The 26,364-nt window shown below is 41.0% G+C and overlaps 1 protein-coding gene and 1 long non-coding RNA gene across 2 annotated transcripts in view; both read right to left on the reverse strand.

Moving 5' to 3' along the window:
- Positions 1 to 4,485, reverse strand: part of TOX3 (TOX high mobility group box family member 3) — a 73,261-nt gene extending 68,776 nt beyond the window's left edge. The window contains 1 exon segment of the mRNA XM_064160370.1: positions 3,778 to 4,485. Within this exon segment, the coding sequence (XP_064016440.1) occupies positions 3,778 to 3,879 (102 nt within the window). The 5' untranslated portion in view covers positions 3,880 to 4,485.
- A 2,981-nt stretch (positions 4,486 to 7,466) lies between these two features.
- LOC135184526 (uncharacterized) lies at positions 7,467 to 21,814 on the reverse strand. Its single transcript, XR_010306085.1, has 3 exons — positions 21,748 to 21,814; positions 18,677 to 18,937; positions 7,467 to 9,017 (listed from the first exon to the last, which is right to left on the reverse strand). It is a non-coding gene; the product is annotated as an uncharacterized LOC135184526 (long non-coding RNA).
- Between the last annotated feature and the right edge of the window lie 4,550 nt (positions 21,815 to 26,364).

Here is a 26,364-nt window from a genome sequence, read left to right on the forward strand (position 1 = left end):
TAAAAGGGCTCAAAACAGAAGCAGAATGTTTTAGTGCAGCTGGTCTCTTTCAACTTTCTGTAATTTTTATAGCTACTCTTTGGTGGAGTTTTTTTGTAGCACATCACAGCAGGACTCTTCTAGAAACAGGCAGACCATGATGTCACTTGTGCAACTGCCTGAAGCAGAGGTGGATCGCTATTATCCCAAACCACCACCAGCCAGACACACACAGGGTCAAGTTATGTACTCTCACACCAGCACTGAAAACTTATCAAATATGGCCCTGATCCAGCAAAGCACTTAAGCACATGCTTTACTTTAAACATGTAAGTAATCCTATTAGACTAAATAAGATTCAGCACAAACCACTGGACTGAATCTCAGAATACCTTGGTTGTGGCCCTGACTATGTCAGCGACCGACTGTGCAACCATGGACAAATCATCATATTTCTCTCTCTTAATTCCCTCTTTTGCCCTTTACACGCATTGGCCATGTTGCCCGCCATCTCCACAAAAACAATCCCAATCTGGAACCTTCTAGAAAATGCTGTAATACAAACAAAGGCAGGGATACTTACATACATTAGCCTGTTTTCATTTGTCTGTCAAACTCAAAACAAAGGCTGCCCCATCAAAAGAACCATGAGAACATCCCTCACAGCTAGGTCTACTTATCCGGTATTGACAACCAATTTCAAAAGCAGGACATAGCTCTTAAAAAGCAGTTGTGGAAAAGGAATCCAACTGAAGGATACCCACAGGTACAGGCCAGAACATCTTGTAAGTAACTGTGCTTACAAGCCTAGGACTCATGCTGCATCTCTCTCACTCCTAGTCCCTCGCTGGCAGGGCAATGTGAAATCCCAAGTTCTGCCAAGGGATTCAAGGTGCAGTCTGCCACACTGCTGCACCCACAAAAGAGGAAAACTCTACAGTCCTTGGTGGAAGGTAGAAGACAGCACTCTCAGAAAGTGCACTGTGTTTAAAACAACAAGCTTCATGTTGAGTACTTTTAGACACTGTGACACAAGATAGTTTTCTACAGGTAGGCCATACACCCCAACACTATGTCTTCATGATGCTGGAAGTATTTTCACATAAGTAATTCTGCTGTTGCACATACACACAGCTATGCGGTATGTCTACTCTTGCCATCACGCTTCCTGCTTCCTGGCAGTTGTCACAGGCAATGTCACTGTCACACAGAGAATATGGATTCAGCTCCTAACAATGAAGCAGGCACGGATGAGTGGGTAGGATACTCAAATGAGTTGCAGAAAGACTTGAGGTGAAATATTGTCCCTAGTGAAATCAATATCAGTTCTCCCATTTACTTCAGCAGAGTAAATATTTCAACTCTTTTTCTATGCCTTGTGGTCATCTCAGTGACTAACAGAGTGACCATTTATTTTCCTTAGGAACACAGAAAAAAAGATAGAATGGATTGAAAGCAAGGAAGAGAGTGAAAATTTTCAAAACAAATGTACTGGTTTTGCAGAGAAATTTCTTTAAAAAACACAAAATGACTTCTCTAATTATAGATTATAAACAATACAGAAAATTATATTAGATTAATGCAGTCAAGATCTTCCTTTCTAGAAACTCATTTACAAATTCCTCTTCTGTCCTTGAAACACCTGTACACCATGTTGCTGCTTTCCCAGCTGAGCCAAAGAAGAGCAGCACAGCAACACAGTTTTGCCTCTGTCAGCCTGCTCCGGATCAGGCCTTGTGCATACAAAGATACTATTATAAGCCACACACATCATAAGCTGCACTCTGTTAATTAAAATACTTTCTGCTGCAGATTGGAAGCCTGGTCTACAAGATACTTGCCAAGATTACGTTGTTCAGGAGCACAGCAACTGAGATGAGTTTTTTAATAGGTCAAAAGTTAGTTACTTCTGACTTTTTCTGAATGCATGCTCTGTTTTCATTGTGTGATGAAGGGAAATACAGTCTAAAGCTTACAAATAACTGTGCATTTGCAGCAAGTTAATGGACACAATAAACTACTGGGTTTTCAGAAGACATTCAAGACTTTGGACATTAAAAAACCTTTACCAGAGCCTGAAAAAAACCGCATACCATTCATAACACCACAAAGTCACTTGAATAAGTGAAATTTACAGTAAGCATGCTGTTTGTCAACAAGTGCTGCAAGTTTCCAAAATTAGCTGGAGTATCAGATAACAGTGAACATTTAGTATGCATTTTAGAGCTCTCCAAGTCCTTAGCAGCATTCAAAGTTAAGGCTGACATTTCATCTTTAATTCATGCTCCTGTGTCTTTCTATATTAACTACTAACAAAGCAGCATGCTAATAGCCTCAGCACAGAGAGCATGCGCCAGGCAGGGGCTGTGCGCACTCCGTGGAACACTGGTCTGCATCTCCAGTGGAAGCAGATCTGTGCCTTTCGACAAGGGAGGCAGCCACCACTAACAAACCTGAACATCGCAGTAGCTGATGATGGAAACTATCGTAAAGAGCCACAGAAAAGTACGCTGTGTTTCACAGTAATTTGTCTAGGAGAAAGTTTTCTTTGGCCACTGAATCTCTGTATGTGAGCCCATACTATTTCACTCTCTCAAAATGACCTCTGTATTTCATCTAACTTTATCTGCTCATTTGGAAAAGACTCTAGAAAAACACAGGTTTTAATATGTTTAGACTTTGTGCAGCACCCTTCTTTTCCCCAGCATCTCATACAGCGCCTCACAAAAGGCCCCAGAGGTTGGGCAAACACAGCACCAGGAAAAACACAGTGTGAAAGGGATCTTTATGTGCATGTGTGAGGGCCCAGCGCTAATAGCTCAATGTGCTATTGACACATCACAGTGCAAACAGCTAAGTCTTTTTCAAAATAACATGAGTCACAGTGTCATTCTTAACTTTGCCTTTCCCAGATTTGGGTAATTTGCGAAACAAATCATCCCCATATTACTAAAAGACATTTCAGTACATGCAGGTAGCCACTGGAAAATGACCATTGCTCCTGACTGCATCGTTTACTGCACGAGACAGAGAAGGCAGAAAGATGTGAATAGATAGAAGTGGTCCTGCAACTTCTCTGACAAAGGTAGTCAAATCAAAACGTTTATCTTCCTGTGCTAGCAGATTATGTACTTTCAGATACTGCTAGGGTTTGGTACAACCCTTCGGTTCAACAGCGCTAGCCAGAACAGAGCTGGGATCTCCCGAAAAAGCAAAGTAGGGGGAAGCGTCCCTTCCCCTTCCGTCCCCGGCACGGACGCCCGAGCACCATCACGCTCTGCCCGACCCGCCAGGGAGCCACCGCGGCTCCAGCCCGGGGTGGTCCAGCCGGTGCCGGCCCGAACCGCGGCGAGCCGCGCTCGCCTCAGCCGCCTTTTGTTCCCTGCCCGCGGGGCACAGCCACTCGCGTCTCTAAGTTACTGGCGGGTCCGCCGGCTTTCGAACTCGGCTGAAACGCCCCAGCGCCGGGCCGAGGCAGCAGCCAGCTGCGGCCTGGCAGGCGGGACCCCAGGGGCCGGGACCCCCGGAGCGAGCCCCACCGCGGCCGCCGGCGGGAGAAGGCAGCGGCGCGGGGCGCCCGACTCGGCGGCTCCGGCCCCCCGGAGTCTCGCCGCCCCCAACTTTCCGGGGACGGGTGTCCCATGGCCCCGTGGAACCCCGCGGGCGCACCCCGCTGCTTTGGACTTTTGGGCATCCCCTAGCCCCGAGCCTCCCCGCCCCGACGGAGCCCGAACTCGAGCTCTTGGGGAACCGACCTGGGCAGCAGCGCGGAGAATTACTAGACGCGGGAATAATCACCTTGTTGTAGTTGTAGTAACCCAAACACTGGGCAAAGTCCAGGTTGGAAGGGTCTCCGGGAAGCGAGCTGCCCGCCGCAGCCGGGTAAAATCTTACATCCATGCTGGTGCTTTGGTCCAAGTGCACTTGGAGAGACGGCCGGGAGGGTTAATAGATCCACCTTCAGGTGCCTTCCCCGGGGCTGGGGCGCGGGCAAACAGCCGAGGGACCGAAGCTGCGGGGCACAGAACCTTCCCGAGGCGCGGGGATGGACGAGGGCCGGGAGGCGGCGGGGGACAGGAAGGGAAAGAGGCAGTGAAAAAAGTGCAGGTAAACAAGGAGGAGAGTAGAGGAGGAGTGGAGAAGTGGGCGTCGGAGCCCAGGTGGGTGCCCGTCCGCCTCGGCGGGAGGAGGGGAGGGAAGGAGGGAGGGCTGTTGTTTTTTAAAAGCTCAGTGCCAAGCCACGGGCTTTGCCTCCGCATTCAGGAGCAGCTGCTGTACACAAAGGAGCCACGCGCCCGCCGTGGACGAACGGACGGACCGACGGACTGCCGCTGCTCGCCGCAGCCTACCCGCGCTGCCGACAAAGCCGGGGGCGGGGGGCGCCGGTGCCTGCCCGCACGCCGGGGCAGCCGTGCACCGCGATGTCACCGCCTCCCCGCGGCTGCCGGCGAGGGATGGGGCAGTTGCCCCGGAGTTGGTGCAACAGGGCTGAGCCGGCCGGGGCGGGCTGAGCGGCGCGGGGCGAAGTGCCGAAAGAGCCGGCGCCGCGCTGGCACCGCTCCCCGGGAGGAGCGACCGGGGCCCGCGCCCCTCCCCGCCCCTCCCGCCGCCCGCCCGCTGCCGCCCCCCGCGGCCGGTGCGGGGGGCGCGCCGCTGCTCGCCCTCCCGGGCCAGGAGCGACAGCGGGCGGGTGGGCGGCAGCGGGCCTTTCCCGTGGCCATCCTCTTTCTGGGAAGGTCTAGGTGAGTAACTTTCACCGCTTCCACCGTATTTCTGCCTTTGGGGGGTTTTGGTAATGCACTCTACAGACTGATGCTGCTGCCTTGCTGCATCAGGTTGGTAGCAGAAGACATACTGCCAAGAGCACGGCTTTAAAATACAGTAGCCAGCCTCATAGAAACCTTGACGTTTCCAAGTCAGTGGATGCTACTTCGAAGTAATCCACTAATAATCCAAATTTGTTGAATCAGTCACAGGTGCTGCACAGCTGCATAGGCTGCTACCCTGCATGGACCTTTCCTAAACGAAAATCTTGGTCCATAACTTTTGGAGGAACCACTAAAGCAATACAAAGGCCAATTAATCTCTGTACTCATGTCCTGCAGACAATATGCAAGGAAGAAGGATGAAAATATGCCCTTGACCCAAGGCTTCTATGACAAGGAGAGAACTGCCTTTCAGGCCTAGGGATGATTCCTGTGCCATTGTAAAACAACTGGAAATACAGCCCAGACTATCTATAAGCTTACTCCATTTGGTTGCCAAGTACACTGGATTTGACTGAATAACAGCAGCAAGACCTTCTCTGAAGGTCCCCTGCATCCCTGCAGATGACAGATCTTCTGGATCTGTGCTGCTGTCCCACTTCTGACCCTAACCTGCCACAGAAGCTTACTGCTTCACATTTTGGTGTGATTTTGTACTGTCTGTAGATTAGGAGCAAAAGGTAAAACAGTCTATAGATACATGTAGAAAGAGAATATCTTTCCAACTCTGTTCCTAGAAATCTTATTTCCAACACTCATAGTAGCACAAGTAGCTCCTGCTAGCACAGGAGACACCACATCACCATTTTTCAAGGTACTGATCTCTAAGTGTCACAGTTTGAAGCAAAAAAAAAAAGATCTCTAAAGTGATATTGTGCACTAAGATCAGAATTAAACACCACACACAGGCATGTTATTTATATGGAGTATTTAGAATTTAACTTTCTAGAAAAATGCATATAAACTGGTAAATGCCTCAGTAGAAAAGAAAGCACACATATTCTGTCAAATACCTAATCCGCTTTCATATTCATTGTGTCAACCATTTTCAGGGGGAAAAATGCAAAATCTACTCTTGCTAGAAGAGAAATGGTTGAGGAGTGCAGAGTGCTGCACAACCACACACCACACCTATGGCAAAAATTATTTGTGCTCCTGAGAGAAACAAATTGTTCAGAAATAAAAAGACGTTGAATGTATTTCAGAATGTGATGTTGAATTAAAAGCATTCCTCCAAAGCAGTGACAGAAAAGTGGTAGTGCACAGGCACAGCAAACTCGTCCCAACATTTCAGCCAAGATTTATGAGGTAACACCTGCTTTGTTTTATTCATTGGGTGACAAACATTTGTACACCTAAGCGTACAAGTTCATAAACTGATCATCAGGCATAGGAACTGGTCACTGTCACCAAGTTCTGAGGTGCTCTGCTGTGTAAACACAGGTATCTCCAAACTGCCTTGCTCTGGTTGTGTATGCTTTTAGTGAAATTGGAAAACATACTCTGATTGAATTCTGGGGGAGATTGCTTCAGAGAGGAGCAACCAGCAAATTATTCCAAGTTGAGGATTTGACCCGGTTGTCATACTGAAAGGAGCCTCTGAAAGGCTGGGGACCTGTATAATGTGTGGTGTGTGGCTTCTGGGCCGTGTGTGCCCTGTGAAGCACTGTAGCTGCAGCACAGCTCTTGTCTTCTCAGGGAGAAGCCAGCAGATAGGGCGCAAGCGCAGCAGCCCAGCCCGGCACATCTCTCCAGCCCCGTGGCAGCAGCCTCCACTCAAGAGCAGGAGGTGCTGTGGTGGGCATGCAACTATTATCTCTGTCTTAGGAGTCATAACTTAGGAAAAAAATAAATAATGATGTAAATCATGATAATTTTAAGTATTCTGAGGTAATATACTGGTTCCAGCACAGTTTCTTCTGAAAATAATGAGCACAAACCCAAAAATATTCCATCTTGACATTACTGGCACAAGAAGTTAATGTAAAATTGATGCTAAATAAGTCAGAATAGATAAATAAACTCCATCTAAGCAAACATTTATCCCCAAAACACTTGGTGAAAAGTTCTGAAACACTGTCTATTTACACACTTACAAAAATAAAACATAGAAATGTGGTGATATTTTCAACAATAGAAAATCCAGTACCAGACAACAATCTAGCTTTGACACCTACACCAAGAGTCCAGATAAAGTCTTTTGCAGAACTATTAAGACTCCAATGAAATTAATGAGTGAGTTGAAGAAAAACTTGAGTATATATGTTAATTTGTTTTTCTGTTTTATGTGATATTGGGCCAGAGAGAATTCTACAAACTGAAACATTAAGCAACTATGCGTTTTCCTTTCTCAACATCTCTTCAGTGTAGTTTGTTAAATAAGTAAACTTGAGTAATCTCTGCTGCACTTTAAATTCATATATGTGATGTCAAATCTGTTTGTTAGTAACAAAGATTTTATCTCAGGAGTACATTAAAGATGGAATACGAGCCAAAGTATTTCTCTCTTTCTGTATGTGTGACTTGGATGGAATCCAACAAATTTTTCTCTCAAATTATTCTCTTTGAGGTCCTTCAGTAAAACTATAGTTTTGTAATTCTGGTTAGAAATATTAAGTATTTGCAATTTTGATTAAGTATTCTTTTCTGCTAATTTAATAAAATTAAGTATCTACTACAGTAAGTGGAGCACTCCAATAATTTCTCTGGTCCTGGGTAGTCTTGATTTCCAAGAAACTTTTTCAAGTTTCATTTGTTTCATGGAGATTTGAATGTATGCCTGCTGATGCCAATGATTATGATTCAGGCAGCAACATATAAACTGTGACTTCATTCCATCTTCCACTATACTTTCTTCTGACTCATCATCACAATTCAATTTTAAAAGCTATTAAGAACATCCAAAACTACTTTTCTGATGCAAGAGCAGAAATTGTATTGGAGTACATCAGTCATATACAAACTTGAAAGTGTGAATGCACAAATTCTCACCACTGCCCTGAAACCTTTAAACTTGCACATGGAAATGCTAATGTTCCAGGCCTATTTGAATTCCCCACAAGGCAGGTGGGGAACTCAAGCACTTCATTCTAAGCACTTCAGCTGGTACCTTTAGAGCCTCGTCAGTCTTCCAATACACAACATTGATGCAGTACCAGAGGCTCAGCAACATTTTCTTTAGCTACACAGATGTCAGAGGCACTGGGAAGAGTTTTGCTTGAACAAATAGCCAAGTCAGGAAGAAACCTCTGAGATAACAGTAGATACATCAGCTCCCGAATATCCAAATGTTCAGACAGGCAAGTCTTCCCCAAGTATAACCAACACCATTAGGAACAAGAAGTTCCACAAATGCAGCTTGGCAACACCCATGTCTCTGGCCTGAAAGCTCCCGTCTGGCTAATAGAGCAAATGTGAGAAGGCGCAGAAACATGAGAAGAGGAAAAGGGGGCAAACCAAGGCTGTTTTGAGACTCTTTCCTTTAGTTTCACAATGCAGAATCAAACATTTTAAAACACCCAAAATTCATTTTCACTGTGCCTGGTCCACATCTACTGACATATGATAAGAACTGGGAGGAACGAGAGGAGATGAAGGTATGCAACATCCCCCTTGTCACCTGCTAAATAATGGTGTCTTTGCCCCTTCCCCTCAGAGCACACGTGGAAGATGAAAGGGCACAAAACAAGAAAAAAGGATGGAACACAAGAGGAGAAAAGACAGGCAGAGCGCCAACTAGGTCTGATTCAGAAAATAATCTAAAGCCTCCTAGAATCAATAAGAGCCTTTAACTGATTGTAATGGGCTTTGAGTTAGATTTGTATTTTACTTATCAACTACAGCTGCTGAGAATCAACAGTATTTTGACTTACCCCTCAAAGCAACAACTATGCTGGTAACTTTTAGCTAAGAAAAAAAGTATCATTTACAGCATATTAATTCTTTAGACTTTATCTCACTGGAGTCCCTGTCTCATCAGCTGGCATTTATATGTGGCCATGCAGGCATGAATATCCTATACAAATCAGGCAGTAAACAAAAAACTTCTGTTCTTAGCATTAATTCAGATCAAATATTCATTGATATCTACATTTCTCAGCAAGTATCTCAAGCAGAGATCAATAAACACTTATTAGTCACTGACCATGTTTCCTGCAGTAAAGGAGGGAATGTCATCCAGCAGATGGGAGCAGCCAAATAATCAAGAGAGTTGGAGTCTAGTGCTGGTCTGCCAGATGATCATTTACCTTCTCTTTGTCTCAGCTGCTGTGTCTAGAAAAGTGTAGATCAAAGAATTAGAAAAGAAACAAAAAAACAACCAACCAAAACAGGTAATTCATTTCAAAGTACAGGTACAGAGTGTTGCAATGAAAAAATAAATCACAATTGAAAACTCTTGGTTTGTGAAAATTCATTTTCTTTCAGGCCCAATGCATTATTTTGTGAAACTGGGGAAAACAACATTATTAAACTTTTCAGACATTTACATATGCCTGCTTTGATGTTTCTGTGGCTTGCTGAAGTCTCTTATCTTACCTGAGGTATTTTACCACCTTAACTCACATGCAAGAATTTTATTCTAGGAAAAAAATATTCAAGTTGTTTACAGAGCAGACAACTACTAATACTGTTGAACTGTTACAAATAGGTTTCTGCCACTTTAAAGAAAGTATTCCACAAGCCTCCAAAATAACCTGTGTAATGGACTATATAGGATTACTTTTTGGCAGAATGAATATCCTGTTGCTACTGAGTGCACTGTTACAGTATCCTGACATACTAGTATAGAGTTATTGTGAGATAAAGACCACGTTGAAAAACAAGGTGATTGCAGTAGTGAAATCAGAAAAAAGGAACTGTCCAGTAATATAAAAATTGGCTTAAGAGAACAATGATTGGAACAGTGTTTTTGTTTTGTTTCTAGATCAGCATTAAAGAGTAGAAGTTTTAACTGAAGCTGCAAAATTCCTGCAGTGTATTCCTTACTTGACTCTACGTGTGCATATATACATAAAATTTGTATCATCTGTTGATACAAACCTGTGGAAACTGTGTTAACATATTTTCTCTCAATTTGTTTGGTTTTCCCCCTCCAGACCTCTGCACAGTCATACATTTGTTGACTTTAAGTTAAAAGTATTATTGAAAGAGAGGAAAAAGGCTTCTGGCATCTACTTTATAAATGGAATTTCCAAGGACAGTTATCTACAGTACCATACTCATCATGAGCAATCCAAAATTTTCTTGAATTTTTTGTATTAGTCTAGAGGAATTTGTCAGGCACAAACTTTCATTTTACAATGGCACCAAGTCTAATTACTGAAAGAAATATTTTAGAAACATGTCTGCAAAGTCTTAGTTTAATATGGTGTCTCCAAGTGAAAAAGGTAACATTCAGTCCTTGTATCTGCACCAGGTTCACTCATACCTGTTTTTCAGTTCTAAATCCATCCCATGTTCTAATAGGTAATTATTTGAAACATAAAACATATAGCTATACAACCTCCAATACATTTCAAGTAGTTATTTTTCATTATAAAGCATCTAAACAAGGATGTTCCTGGAAAAGTTCAATCAATAATAATGCACTTCCCTAGCGAGAGGGCACACTTAGCCTTGGGAGCCTGCATGGGTACCCTGGGCAGAAGTTAGAAGCGGTACCCTGACTGTCCCTGAAAGCCATCGAAGTGATGGCATGTAATCTTGGTGACCACAACACATGCCTTTTTTTCATGAGTGTGGAAGGGATGGGCTTTTGGTTATTGCCTGGAAGACACTGAAGGTCTCGACAAGACACTGCCAAGTTTTAAGGTAAAAAGCCACATGTATTTCTACAGTCATGCCCTAAAAATAAAAGTCACTATTTAAGTATGCCGCTGTTTGCATGTTCATTTCAAATGTTACAATGACTTACTGTGGTTGTGTTACCTTTACCAGCACAGGTTATAACATAAAACAATTAGTGACCAAACCTACAGAATATGTCAAGATACACAGCAATTTGTCCGTATTTGGAAAGACTGTAGACATACAGCTCTATTTGCGTAGATCAGAGCCATACAGTAACTGGGAGTAGTCTTCCAAAGGACTCATTACTTATCCTTTAGGTCTCCTAATTAATGATGTAGTCTTCTGAGAGCATATTAATAACTCTGTTATTAATAGCAGCATAATTCTAGCCAAGAATTAAAAAAATAAGTCACAATTTTATAAGCGCTGGTACAGTAGAGTTTAAGACTTACTGATAGACACATACTTAAATTCATCAGACTAAAAATTAACAAAGAAATTTATGGGAGTGAATTTAGGGACTGTAACAACATCTCCAGAATGAATTGCTTTACTTTCATTCAGGAGACTTACCTTTAGTTTATAGAGCTGAGCTCTCTCTTTTTGATGCTTCAAGGGGCCTGGTTTTCTACACTGAAAAGCTCCAGACAGATTTTATCCAGTTCTCTAGACTATTTCCCCAAGCTCATAAACAGTATGTGCCAAGCTGTTCTTAAAGAATCAGCTCTCATTTCCATGAATGGCTAATATTTAATGAAACATCTGATCACAAAAAAAACAAGCTAAAAAAATCAGTACTAAAATAACACTCAAGCTTGCTACTAAATGCAATGTTCTTTGATATAAGTCCATTTCAACTCCATTTATTCTAGGGTTCTACAGCAGTCAAAATAATCAATGCAGAATTTTCCATGTGATTTACACATTGCTTTTTAAAATGGATTGACTGAAACAACAACAACAAAACCCTGCTTATTTCTGCTGCATGGGTTGTTTTCTAAACCATATTCTCTTTCTTTTAAAGTGAGAGAACGACCTCTGCTTCGGTAACAATTTTCTGAGACTGTGTTTATCAAATGGCTTCTCTGCTTTCATGAAAACAATTTATTTTCACTGAACTCTCCAAGATAACAATTGAAGTCAGAAAGAATGTACAATGACATTTATAATTACATTCAAGAAACAAATATTTTGCTAAAGGAAGGTTTTGGATTTTTATCATTTTTAGACACATAAAATATTTTCTTTCTTCCAACACACCAGCTAAAGATATTTTCTCACCAAAATTACAAAGTGTATTTTCATATGCATGGAAAGAGAAGCCCAGGACAGTAATCTTCTCATAGAAAGGCTACAGTATGCATCTTAAACAATGCAAGCTGTAGCATAATCCTTACAACCAAATTGCCTTCCCTACCCCACTCTTAGGAAATAATCTGCAGACAAATGATAGAGAGAGCAGGGGGATATGTGACCTTGCAGAGCCTCCTGCAAGCATCCCCCATATGCCCAGTCTTAGAAAATGGACAAAACAATTGTCCCTTGGAATGGCATGTCCTCTCTGCAGTATTCCTCCCACGTTGCCCCCTTGGTCAGAGACAGTTTCTTAAGCCCCAGAGCTCACTGCAGAGCCCATGGACATAGGACATGGTGCCTTCCATTCTTTAGGGAAGATCTTGCTAAAAAAGCTCCTTCTCTTGTGGATTCAACCCTGGACCCTTTCTCAACTGTCAGCAACAAAAGCTCAGTCATGCCAGACAATTACTGCTTCCTGCTATATTCAGAACTGCCCCTAAAATCAAGGTAGTCCATAGTGTATCTCATCTTTCAGGGCAAAACAGCCACAGATTTAGCTTGTAATTTCAAATGCAAATTTAATAACTACCTATGCAAAAGCTGCCTATGACTATATTTAGGAGTTTTGTTTGGGCTGCCTGGAAACACTGGTCTTAGTGGATTAAAAAGACATACTACCAACACTCCAATAAATGCCCTTTAATTTGTGGGAATTCATTTCAGAACTGAAATTTTAAGATCTGGTTTATTCCTTGTCAGTCAAAGATCCTAGCTTTGCCTTGTTCCAGTTTTTCAGGGCATAGAGGTAGTGCTCATCATGAAGATCATCTGATAAAGTTCTCCAGAGACAATCTTTTTGTAGACTGAGCTAGTGAAAAAAACATTCACTTGTAATACTCAAAGAGAAGTGGGGAAAAAAAAAATCAAGGCAGCTGAGAAGAGATTACATTTCGCTAATACACACCGAGGTTTTATTTAAAATATACAATGTTAAATTTGATCAAATATCAACCCACCATTCAAGAGTGAAATAATCTCTTTTAATTTGCATGTATCTGTGTGTGCTAAAGAGAAGCATGCTTGCTTTCAAGCAGGTGCACATCCTGCTATGACTAAATCTCTAACTCATCAAATTGCTTTACCAGTGTGGGACATGCCTTTTTTTTTTTTTTCTGGAACAGCTTCAAGCATTTTCCCCAGCATCTCAGCCACCTGTTTACTGAGTTCATACTCCAAAGTAGATGCATGCAATTAGAAACAAGGAAATGAAAATAAATGACCTTGTTTGTTATAAATAACAAAGAGACTCAGCAAAATTAATGCAGTGAAGCCTGACCTTCTGACCTGAAAGAAAGAATCACCTCATTCCTTTGTAGCAGACTCACAATGCTCCAGCACCAGGCATTGTTATGCAGCTTTGCCTCTTTTGATGGATCTTAAAGGAGTATATTCTAAATATTAAATGTTTCACAAGTTAGATTAGGAAATTTGCATTAAAAAGCATGCTGAAAACAAAGTCAAGAGAGCAATGATGAAGATTATCATTGCTTTATTTAAAGAGCACAGGTAATCTGTATGTATGTTAGTTGACTACATTTTTTCAACTGAAAAAAAATAGTGGCATTCCAGGTAGTAAAGAGCCATGGAATGTCTCCTTCAGTGTTCAGTCAATTGGTCAGGGAGAAAGTTAATTACCCAACTTCAGGAAAAGGAAACATTTTTCTCTTGTAAATGCTTTGTGCTATTATGATCTGACTTTTGAGGAAAAAAAATTACTTCTATGACCAGTGCCAAAAATACACTTTTAAAATTATTATTATCCTTTAATTAGGCAACTAGAAATGCCTCCTTTTGTACAAAGTCTACTGAATAATGTTTCTGGGGGTTACACTTTTGAATGATTCATGTCATTCTGGAACAATGTCCAGCTGTAACAGAGGGCAAGGTGTTAGAAACTTGTTCTGCTGCTAGTCTTTGGAGATAATGAGAGCACACAGTTGTTTTTTCATGGCAGTCCTCACAAAAAAAAAAAAAAAAAAAAAAAAGAGGCCAAAAAGCAGTGTGTAGTATTACAGTACTGGTTTCCATCTTTTCATTCTCTGAAACAAGTCTGTTATTAATGAAGCAACTGAGAAGCACTCCAGAAACAAAAAGATAACATGTTTGTATCTCGCTGAAAGTAGTTCCTACATCATGGATTGTTTCACAAGGATTTTCCCCAGATTTTTGTAGTTGGTTGGTTTGGTTTTTTGGGGTGGGTTTTTTTTTCCCTCCTCTCACTTTCAGTGATGTCCATCTAGCTGCTGAGGTAACTGGAAGGCCTTCCAGAGCAATCAAGTCCTCGGCTCTGCAAGCTTCTTTTCCACTCTCAATGAATCGTGTTGATAGGAGACAGAGAGAGTGGCTCTACCTGCAGTGCCCACAAGGTGGAGACCACGTTCCCAGTGGCACTGAAGACTACCAATGTTATGGAAGTGTAGAGGGAAGACAGGCAAAATGGTGAGTGTGAAATCAGTCTCTTACACAGGAGTGGATGGACCCAATCTAGCATGAGGAGGACATGAATGCAGCCCGGGTGCCACACACAGCATAGAGGACCTGTGACTGGTGCAGTACTTTAGGAACTAGGAGTATGAGGCTGCAGCAGCTCTTTTACTCTCAATCCTCTCACTCATTCTTCCATATTCTGTATACAGTGGAGCAACTCCATCTCCTTAAGGACTCAGCAGGACTCACTCCTGCTCCCATGTTTTTACAACAAAAGAGTCACCTGAAGGAATAATTTCCAGCAGGGGGAAAAAAAAAAAAAACCACCATTGATGAACACAGCTTCCCTTTCTGTTCATGAAGTGTCATAGACAGCTTGTGTTTCTTTCAGTAGAATCACAGAATTGTTTTGGATGGAAAAGAACTCTTTTAAGACCATTGAGTCCAACCTGTATGTATCATTCAAAACTAAATGGCTCACATAGCTGAAGGTAGGGATATGCTGAAGTGTTTGGTTGTATCAGAACCCCTAAGAGTATTATCAACCTATCTGCATTTGTTGGCACATACTGAAATCAGACCATTCCCATTTCTAAGTACTGGTTTGTTCAGCGCTGTATGACAAGGCACATGTGATGAAGACCTGCACAGCCAACAGCCTTCTAAAAGCTGAGCCTACCTTGAAGAAATTCTGCTTTTGTGGAGCATGAAGTTGTGATCTCTGTCCTGCTCTGGGGCTCCACACACCATGGACAGGCCAGCAAATACCCAGGCTGGAGAGGATGCTGAGCATGACATGCAAGGGCTGCAACAGGGAGAGCAAATCTGGGTATCCATTAAGACTTCTCACGCTCCAAGCATCAGATCTTACTGGCCTATAAATTATGAGTATTTATGTCAATATCTATTGTGGAATAATGCTTAGACTAAGTTTCCTTTGTTGGCTTTTACTGGCTTCAGCAGTCAGCATGGCTAGTTCCTCCTCTTTGTAAGGGATAAGTGGAAATAATTGATCGTCTTGTGCAAAACCTCATTCTTATCCATTCAGAATAAATTCTAGATGAATACTCTCCAACAAGTAACTTTAAAACCATGTTTAATACTTGTCCTGAAAGTCACTCATTGAAGGATTTGTGGTAATTCAGCTTAAAAAGCATATCATTCCAGGCAGAGCAAATTCAGGCCTCTCAGGAAAAGTCTATTAGCTCCTCCACATTTGCTTTATTACAACCTTAATACATGATGTCTTAAGTGGGAAAAAAAGTATTGCAAATATTCTATTGTTATGTATTTATTCAAGACAAAGCTCCCAGACACCTGTGAGCTGCCTAAACAATCAGTAAGTGGAAATATTAGAAAAAAATGGAATGGACAATTTTATCTTTGAAAAAAAATGAAATAAATTGGTATTAAAATAATTACCAGAAAACTGACACTGAAGAAAGGCACTCAGTGTCCCTCATGAATAACACTCTAAGACCCCAGCAGCTCCAAAGCACTTGCTCTTGGTAGCTAGTGACTTCTATAAACTCAACTGCCTCTTGAGGAATCATCCTTTCAGGCCTTTACAAACGTTTTGCACTTTGCCATCATATTCCAGTCATTTCTGCCCATGGCACCTTGGTGTCCTGCCAGCTGCATACTGCCAGTACCTGCATAGTATATCATGCATGTGACAAAACCCAAGTCAGAATCTCATAAAGACTGGGCATCAGCCACTGCTGAGAGCTACAAACAAAGAGAAAATGCAGCGCATTCTGGAAAAAACTCTGCCTCCAGATATGTCCATCAGAAATCCAACAATTACCTACCTAGAGCACACTGCTACCACAATGCCAGGGTGCCAATAAAGGGGTATCATGTGGCCACACATGGGAAGATATAGTGCTCCTGGAGCTCTGCCTCATTTCCCACAGAGCCAAACTCCAGATGCACTTGCAGTTCAGCAATGAGCCACACTGCCTGCAACATCCGAGGCTGTGCATCTGCTTACCAAGCTTTGATAGGCCTTGTTTAACCCACGCTGTGCTACAGGTTCCCAGAGTATTACAAAAACTATACTATGTGCTGCAGACTGGGTGTCACTGATGATAAAAGTGATTTCCATTGTTTTGGGCCATAGAGATCTCAAAGGCTGAAAGCTGCAGTTTCAGTGCCACCTTGCTATAATCTACAGACACGAGAATAATTATATTAGTCTAACTAAGTTTCCCCCCATTAATGGAAACCTTGCATGGACTATTTAGAGGTGGCAGGTAGTAGAACAGAGCAAAATAATTTTCTGTGTCATGTAAGCAGTATGGTCTTCTAGCTCAGCAGTTTTAACCTCTTTTGGACTGGCTTATGCTCTACCATGTGCTTTGTAACTAAGCTTCACATGAGACAACTAAATATATGCATTTTTCCCTTCTTCTGCAAGCTTCCCAGACTTATGCTGTCTCCTTAGCTGAACACCTCTATTTTAGAGCAATTATTCTCATCCTATATTTCCAGCCAGATTTACTGCCAATTGTGCAAGCGTCAAAACCATGCTAATACGCAGTTGAAACATGCAAGCTCGCTGTGCAAGCACAGCTGTTTGCTCTGCATCACATGCTTGAATGTCCTGCATTACAGGGTGAGACACACCTCACTGCTGGGAAAAGTGGTCTTGCTAACCTAAACCAAATATTAAAAAAGGCAAAGAAGGTAACAGTGTTACATCTCAGAATCGGTGTTAGAGATACACATATTAAAACTATTCCAAAAGGCTGAGAAGGAGCAGTGTCCAAAATGGATGGATGGTATTATAAATTGTGTTTCAAAAGCAAAAATTTTCAGGAGCATTAGTTTACATTAATTAAATGCATAAATGGCTTTCAAATTCAGCTGAAGTCCAGTCCCCCTGGAAAGCAAATGGTGTGTTTTTACTCCTTGGCTGTTTCTACTGTTCAGGAAGAGTTGCTGTCCATGCTGGGACAAGAGAGTATGTATTTGTTCCACCAGAATACAGGAAGCACATGCTGCCCAAGAAAATTCCTGTACACAAACTAGGGCTCACTCAATTGCAGCACTTGGAATTAACTAATAAAGGTGCCACACAGTCAAAGTTATTGTCACTATTATAGGAGAAATGCTAAGAACCAACAAAAGCTTCCTTCTTTCTTTCTCTGGTTCCCATCTGAAGAAAGGGTAAGCAATAGCACAAACAGTTTCAAGAGGACAAAGACAGAGTCAGGACCACTGTCCCCCATCTCAGCATGACAGCTCTTGCTGGCCACAGTCCTGTAAGCTACTGCTGAGCACATAATGATTTTGTATTGAAACACTGAACTAGCCATGCTCTGGACTGAGCAACCACAACTCTAACTCATTCGTTCATTAAATGCTTTGCCATTCCTTGATAAAGTGAGGTTCTATAGAAAATCACATTGTCTTGCATTCTGTCGGTAAACAATATCTTATGTATGTTAAACTAGTTTATAGTAGTCATCTGTCCTTTTCAGGCTGTGACAGGACTTGGAATTATTTGCTCTATCAGCAACTGCTGTAGTAAATTCTCCAGTTATGCCATGCATGGCAGGCTTGCGGAAATGCCTGTGACAATGAAGTGAGCAGAGAACTCATACATGATGGAATCCACTCAGCAGACTGTTTTTTGGGGACAGTTGGGCCTCAACAAACAATCCTTTCTTCTTGTTCTATAGAAAAGCTGTACTGGGGCCTACTTTGGCCATTAGTCTAAGGACAGCCTTTGTTGAACATATAGCTGCTTCTCACGTTGAAAGAATAAATCACATTCTTATTCTGGGTATGTCTCTACTGCATTCACTGATGTGAATGTTGTTCTGTGGCTGAAAAACTGGGTAAACAGCTTGCCCTGTGGTGGCTCTGTGCTGCTGGGGCTACGTTACTAGCTGAGCAACCTAATTGAAAGCCAGCTTGGATGTGCCTGTGTAAGTAGCAGCCCCAGCATAGATCTGCACAGCAGACAGCATGCTCCTCCTTTTCATGGGTATTTTGTTCTTCAGGCTGGATTGCTGGAATCTGAACTCATGTGGGATTCATTTTGCCTGAGAAGAGGGGAGAATCCCACCTTTTTTCTATGAGCTTAGAAAAGCAAAACCCAGTCTAGAGCCCCAGGAATCATTCTGAGTCTACAGGCTTTTTTAGGGTCATACAAATGTATTTCAGATTCTCAAGGGCATATAATAGAAGCACTTGCCCTAGATAGTGGATGCCACCCCTAATATTTAAAATCCACGTTTATCAATGCTCCTAAACTGCTTCTGTGTACAGCAGTTCAATACACAATCATATGTGCAATCATTTGCTACTCTCCACTCTTCTATTTGCTTCATGATTTACTGTTAACTTACATTTTCGCTCATCTTCATATCCTTGAAGGAAAATGGAAGATACAGATTTCAGCAGATCATAGAGACCTCTGCTGAGAGCTTCTATAGCGGTGGTCATCCCTGGGTGAAGAGCAGTGGTCTTGAATGATACCTAGGCTTCGGTTATTCAAAATTAAGATTTCTATCTAGTAGGGTGAATCTGATGATCCATCATCATTTTGGCAGAAAGGCTACCATTTCCAGGCAGGATGCTGCAGCTTCATCCAAGCTTTTGAGTGACTCCTAAGTATAACAAATACAGCACACATTAATCTGTGGCACTTAGAAACAGAGTCCTCTATTTTGTTACTTAAACAAGGGTTTATTTGGTAAAAAACCTCACACGTCCTATTTGTTTCACATTATGGTTAGCACTTTTTCATTAGATGTTGTGCTACAGAGGGGGACCATGGCTGAAGCATAAGGGGAGCTTTTGGTTAAGCAGGGAGGGTCTTGGGAAGCACCCACCTCAGAAGTGCTCTCACATTTTTTCTTATTGTATTATCCTTATCTTCATTCAGAAAACTGAAAAATATTTTTTCTCAACCAAAGGCAGGTTATGACTACAACATCTCAAACTCAGTACTGCTTTCTTCAGTGACCTCATTTCCTTTGTATTCAGAAAATCTCTTATTTATGTTATCCCTTCACACAAACTTCTTATATTTTGCTCTTTTTCCTTATACTCTTCCCTTTGTTCTGTCAACTTTCAGTCTTCCTCACCAGCTTTATCTTCCAGATGATTGATACATGTGTTTCAGCAATCTCAAATGCTATTTTATTTATCCCAAATAAATATCCACCCTGGATGGCAGCTATAATTCTCTGGCTACAAAGCCTTATTGCTGAGAATCTATTTTATTTTTCATCCATACCCTTCCATGATCCTCGGGGATTTTAGAGCATCCCTTTCTTCATGTTTTTGGTTTTGTTGATTTTTTAAAAAAATATTATTAATTTAATTATAAACATAACTTGGTTGTAACATCTCATATCAAGATATTCTGCCATTCTTGTATCTCCAGTCATGCTATATTTCTGACACTTTGACAAAGATTTTCCCTTTTTAATCCAATAGTTTAAATTGTGTAAGGAAACAATATTATAGTCTTCATCCTGGCTACAAACCCAGGCTAAATTAAAGCTAGATGGAGGAGCAATTCAGGTGTGCTATTGTGTTTAAAAGTCTCTGTGTGAAAGAAAAAGAAATCTATAATACTTCCCTCAGGATTTTGGACAATTATATTCCTTGAAAGACAAGGAATACAGAAACTGGGAAAAGTATGGTAAATAGAACACAAAAGCTTCTCTGGATTTGCCTTGTGGGCTGATAGCAGTGGCTTTGTATAAAAAGGGAAAGCACTTACAGTCCACTTTCTACTTGAGACGTATAAATCAGTTTTCCTGAAGGTGTAACCCTCTGTGACAAATTTTAAGGTGTGGAAGAAATCACCACTCCTCAAGCTGCAGACTAGATGGAGTCTTGCCTCTGACTCCTTGTTCTAGCAAAGCCTGTCTCTGGGAAACTGAAATGGTGCTGAAATGCACCAGACTGTGTCACAACACTGAGCCATACTGAGGATGACTGCAACCCTTATCAGGGCTCAAGAGAACTTTTTGCTTAGACTTAAGAGCAGACAAGTTATAAAAGTCTCCTGTGTTCTATGCTATTATGTGTGCAAAAGAAACTTGCCTTCAAGCTTTAAGTGGAGAAGACAGAAGTTCTCCTAACTTACCTGGTTTCCTCACTCTTTCCCGGTGCAGAGTGCCACACCACCGGCAGTCATCTCTGTCTCATTTTAGTGACTTAAAATGCTCCCCATCACTTCTGGACTTAAAATAGATCTTGAGGAGAAAAATTAGTGAAAACTCAGTATGTGAGAGAGAGACTACCTGGGGGCAGAATTCCTCAAGTACCTATTACATGGCTGGAAAACTGCAGAATTCCCACAAGGATCAAAGTATGTCATGTAGTCTCAGAACATAGCAAGGTACAGAGAGAGCTTCTTAGAGGGTCAGTCATTTTAGATCTGGGTGGCTATGCAGGGATTATGCTCTAATGCATTCTAAATGCATGTAACACTTTTCTTCTCACCTATCCTGCTTCTAATTTGCCTCACCTCCAGAATTGTTATAATGGCATTTCTCCTAATGGCTTTATAATTATGTTAAATAATCATTAGTAAACAAAAAAAGAATGACACAATAGAACAACAACAATTATTTTTTTTTAAGTCAAGCCTGTCAGACAGGCCTCCTGTCTCCTTCAGAAACTTCCTTTGGAAACATGGTACAGAACAAGAGCAGACTCTACAGGCAACCTGGACCACTCTGTGCTCACTAGCAGTGCTCTTCAATTGAACCAACAGTAAACTTGAACTCATTTTGACTTCTTTAAGACACTAATCATGATTATTCTTCTGCAAAATTCCTTGCATAAGAAAGATCATAGGAGACTTTGCAAGCTCAGTCCTCAAAGATAGCAAGTGAAATACTGTCCTCTACAACACTTTTCTCAAACAAGTTGGATTTATGTTGCAAACCCACAACTCACCTGCTTGGTACAGGGACACTTCAGGCCGTAAAAGTAAGTAGGCAAATACTAAGTGAGGTGACTCAAACATTTGCGCAAGCGAAACCACTCTTATTTTGTCAGAAAAAAAAATCAAGTCCAGTGTTGGCAGAGGTCTGTAAGCAATCACACTTTACTTTGTTTTTCCACAGCCCAAACTTGAAAGGCAAGGTAACCTTGGTGACTGCTGAGGTTGCACACAACTACCCAGCAATTGTCCCACCCTCCTTAGGGCTTCAGGACAGAGAGAGGCTAACTCCTCAACAGACACTGGGGCAACAGGAAGCAACAAACCAAAAGTGCATGTTGGTAATGCATTTAGGATAAAGAAGAGGTCAGGGAACCCCAGCCTTTCTTTTCATTCTTGTACAACATGCACAAATAATATTCTGTTTCTTAAAAAAAGTCAAATATGTACAAAGGTCTAAAAAAAAGAGAGCCCGAGGTTGCTGTTTGTATTACAGGCATTGAAAAGTCCTACCTTGAGATCTGAGCTATATCTTGGTTTTGCTGCTGAAGTCAAAAGGCTACCAAGTTTCTCAAAGCTGGAAAGAGACAATGGAAAGATAAATTCTAATGGACTAGGTAAAGATCTTCCTTTGAAACAATGCTGAGTTATACAGAGGCTACACACAAACTACTTAGTTTTGGAGACAGATTTATGCAGGAACAAATCAATCAGGTTTTAGTGAAATGTTTAGGTTAGCCATTTTAGCTTGTGACTTGCTCTTTTTGTGTACAACTCAAGTGATATAACTCGATAGGGGAGACACTGAATGGAGACTTGAAGCAGATAGCTCTACTCCAAAATGAGATACGTAAAGGTTGCAGGGACGTTTGGTGGCTATTGCCCTAATTCATTACCGAAGAGGATTCGTATACTTACAGAGTGAAAAGCTCGTATTAGGCACACAACATAATTTCCATTATGTTAATGTTGCTTTAAAATATATTGCACAGAGTGCTGCAACAATCAAATTATCAATTATAATGTCTACTCCGAGTAGGAAAGTGTTGCAAACAGAGGGCTGATTACTGCTTCAGTACTTCAAATCTGCATACTCATTGTTTAGTACAGGGAAAACAAATTATCTTGTGTTGGCCCTAGTTCAAATTTAATTAAATGAGTGCAAAGCAATTATAATAAAGTACAATAGTATAGTAATGAAAGGAAAATAACTCATTAACCTATTAATCTTTATTTATGTTCCTCTCAAGTAAGTATGTAATTTCTTTATCGCTGCATCCCATAAGAAATAGCAGGCTCTCACCGCTCATGGCCTGCTTTAGTGGGGCTTATTTTGCTAAAGATCATTGTATGACTTCATTGTTGCTATTTATACAGATTTTATTTAATGTGCCTGGTTTTTCTCCTCTCTCTTACACAGTGTATTTTAAAGTCTTTTCCCACATATGTGTGGTGTAGATTCTAAACCTGTTCTCACCCCTCTTTTCTTTTAGCACTTGTCAGTTCTGAAAGGTAAACCTCTCTAGGAGCATTGGTATGCTTCTGTCATTGCGTAAGGGAGGGAGCACTCCCAGAACATCTGCTATAAAAGACGATCTTACATTAAGACATAAGATGAAAGCATATTTTTTCTAAGAGGACCTGACACAGCTACTGCTTTACAATCTTTACCAGTATAACAACATACTCCATAGTTTCAAATGTGCTTTTTTTGATCCTTCATGCCAAGTTTTATCTAGGTTGCTGGGTTTTGTTATTCTGACAGATCTCAAGTTTAAGGAAAAGCAATAGTTTTAGACAATTAATCAAATATTATACTGTAGTGTCTTTTAAGTCTCCTTGCTGTATGCTAGCTATCGTTATTACCTTACATCTCCAGAACTGGTTTTGTTTTCATTGACATCTTAACATTCTAGTGTGTACATTTAATGTCACACACCAGTGCTCAGCTTATTGCAGCCAGTCAGGGTTGACTCTGTCCTTTCACTAAGCTGAGCCACTCACAATGAAAAACACTCCAACCATTAAAAAAAAAACCCACCAAACCAAAAAACAAACCACAAACCCCCACCAAAACTAAGCTGTGAGGAAACAGAAAGAACATGAACAAAACCACATTAGCACATTTCAAACTGGTTTTACTAAATAACATTTTCTCCTTTTTAGGCTGAGAAAACTAATAACATTAACATTAATATTCTTCTATTAAATAAAATGAAATAGAGGTGGTATCTCTGCCATATCATAAGCAGTGATCAAATATTATCCTGGAGAGTAGTGAAAACTGGGAAGTGCTAAATAAGCCATTAGAGTTACATTAGAAGAACCATAGTTTGAAAATCTGGTATCCACTTCTCCATGCACCAGTGGCATGTCACAGAAGTGACATTACTGGCAGTCACAGAAGACCAGAGGTGCCTGTAAAAAACATATAAGGGACAGAAATACAATTCTGGATATGCATAAAGGATGAATGAAGACTCCCTCTGAGAAGTGGGAAATAAAACCCTCACAAAAGAGTCTGCAAAGTCAGATGTCCCTAGGCTTTTTCCTTTCTATGCACAGACCCTGTGCAGGCAAGGTCCAATCTTACTGCTTTATGAAATTGAGCAGAATAGCTTCCAGAAAGTTATTAACAGATTTTCTGAGAGGATTGTAGAGGTGCAAATTTGCAGCTCAGATGGCTGAGAAACATACAAGTTCACCATATCTTTCCTCTTCACACATAGCAAAAAACTTCTGCCTTGTAGAGTATATTTCTGGTTTCACAATCTGCTGCTGAGAACTCGTGTTAGCAAGAAATGGAACTCTTTAATCTTAATGACACTTAATGAGTCACTCTACTCTTTGCACATTTTTAGCACTCAGTTCTTTATTTCACACTTATTGCTCAATTCTTGCTTTTATATTATTTCAGCACTAGCACTGCATTAATACAACTGTGCAGGGAGTTGTATGCGGCTTTATTGTGTTGTGTGGGACGAATGACATTGTCATGCCATTGCTGCTGACCTGTTGGAGAGTGCTCAAGAAGTACAAAGCCATCACCAATAGGTGGCACGTTCGCATTTTGCAGAGTACAGTGCCATCATTCTTTGTGTTTGTGTGTTTTTGTTTGTTTGCTTTGACAATAATTCATGTTTTAATTACAGTATTTTAACATGTGAAGTAACTAAATAATTAAAAGATGAAGACAGACAAAAAATAGATTTCACTATGTACAATCATCAGAATCTCACATGAATTATCATATCTTTTAGTCCAGAGTTAAATACTTGTCATCAAGCTAAATCAATGTTTATTCTCTGTCTAGAGCAACCACTAGAGGGGAGTTTGACACTCACGTTGCAAGTTCACAAGTATATGATAAACTGCAGGGAAATGTAGATGATCAGAAATCCACAGTAATTAAAAAAAAAGACCACTGTGCCAAACCCACAATTTCTCACCGTCTTCACAGATTACTGTCTGAGATGACTTTTATCTGACTTAATAAAAGCCTAAGTTCTGCTGGCAGTTCAGCTGACTTTGTCCACCTTCCTGATACATAAAGAAGAGATGAAACTGCAGCAAGCTGAGGAAGAGAATGTGAAGTGTGCTCAATAATGAAGACAAATATAAAATAGAATTGCCTGAGATGACCCTGGAGTTCATAGTCATTGCACTTTGCAAGCCCTAGAACAGTTACACAGGATAAAGACTCTTTTTCTGTCATCCTCCTACCTGCAGCTCAGTGGCCTAATGCGGTATTCGGTGAAAATATACAACTTGAAAACATACAACGTCTGCTGTAGCACCTAAAATGTATACCTAGGTGCCTTTGATGTGTCCTCCTGTGTGTATCTTGGTTTTATTTAAACTGAATTCCTACTGTGCTTAGCACCACAGGGAGTGAGAAGGTCAGATTTTCCAAGAGCATCAGTCTCCAGTGCAATGGGCATAATGCACCTCATGGGTTAAATTCTTCTATAAAGTAAACAAAAGTTTCACTCAAGTTTGGCCAAGGTTTGGCCATATGCATATAATAAGCATACCTGCCAGGACATCAGACATGTTGCAGAATGCTTATCTGAAGTGGGGATTAGGACACAGCTCCTCAAGTGCCCTAGAAGCACAGAACCACAGTGTGTTAGGTGTTCGAAGAGACCTCAAAAGATCATCTCCTCCAACCCCCCTGCCAGAGTAGAATCTCCTAGAGTAGGTCACCCAGGAGCACATCCAGGCAGGTTATGACCATCTCCAGAGGAGGAGACAATCCCTCTAGGCAGTCTGTTACAATGTTTTGTCAGCCTCACAGTGATAAAGTTTTTCCTTGTGTTCACACGTAACCCACTGTGCTCCAGCTTGCACCTACTGCTGCTTGTACTATCATTGGACACCACTGAGAAGAGTCTGGCTCCATTCTCCTGACACTTACCCTTCACATTTTTACAATCAATGGCCTTTATAATTTTGGTCTTTTGCACACCGAACTCTTTAGCTAGAAATAATACTTAAAATCTAAGTGATTTATCCTATTAATGATATGCATAATCACAACACAGCATCACACTGAACCCCTCTAGTAAATAAAAACAACAGTCTGCAGCCTCCTTAAAACTCCAGTTTGAGGGACTACAATTTTGAAGTTTTTCAAGTGCAAGCATATATCTGTCAAAAGCATATATGTGTGTATATATATACACACAGAGAGACATCATTTTTTCATAACTGGGTCTCAGATGTACTTCTACTGATCTTCAGAATAATGGAAGAGTGCAGATTCAAAATAATGAAAAAGATAATACATTTTCTGGAAGAAAGGAGTGAATACACTGCTTGTCACAAAGAATGTGTTTAATCCGTCCTCTCATTTATAGCATCAAAATGTTTTTGACAGTAGTAAGGAGAATAAGAAGTCAACAAATGTGACACAAAGACAAGAAACAAAACTGTACTCAATTTAACTCAAACAGTATTTTAAAGGGCATTGATCTTACAAGAATATATGAAGTATATATTTAAAAGTTAAAGCTGATGCCTATTATGATGAGACTCCTGTTGTGTGCCATAACATACTATTCACCTAATTTACTCTAATATCTACCAGTGTAAATCAGTAGTTATTCCACAGTCAACAATGATGCAAGT

Source organism: Pogoniulus pusillus, chromosome 20 (genome assembly GCF_015220805.1).
Source record: "Pogoniulus pusillus isolate bPogPus1 chromosome 20, bPogPus1.pri, whole genome shotgun sequence".
NCBI lineage: Eukaryota > Metazoa > Chordata > Aves > Piciformes > Lybiidae > Pogoniulus > Pogoniulus pusillus.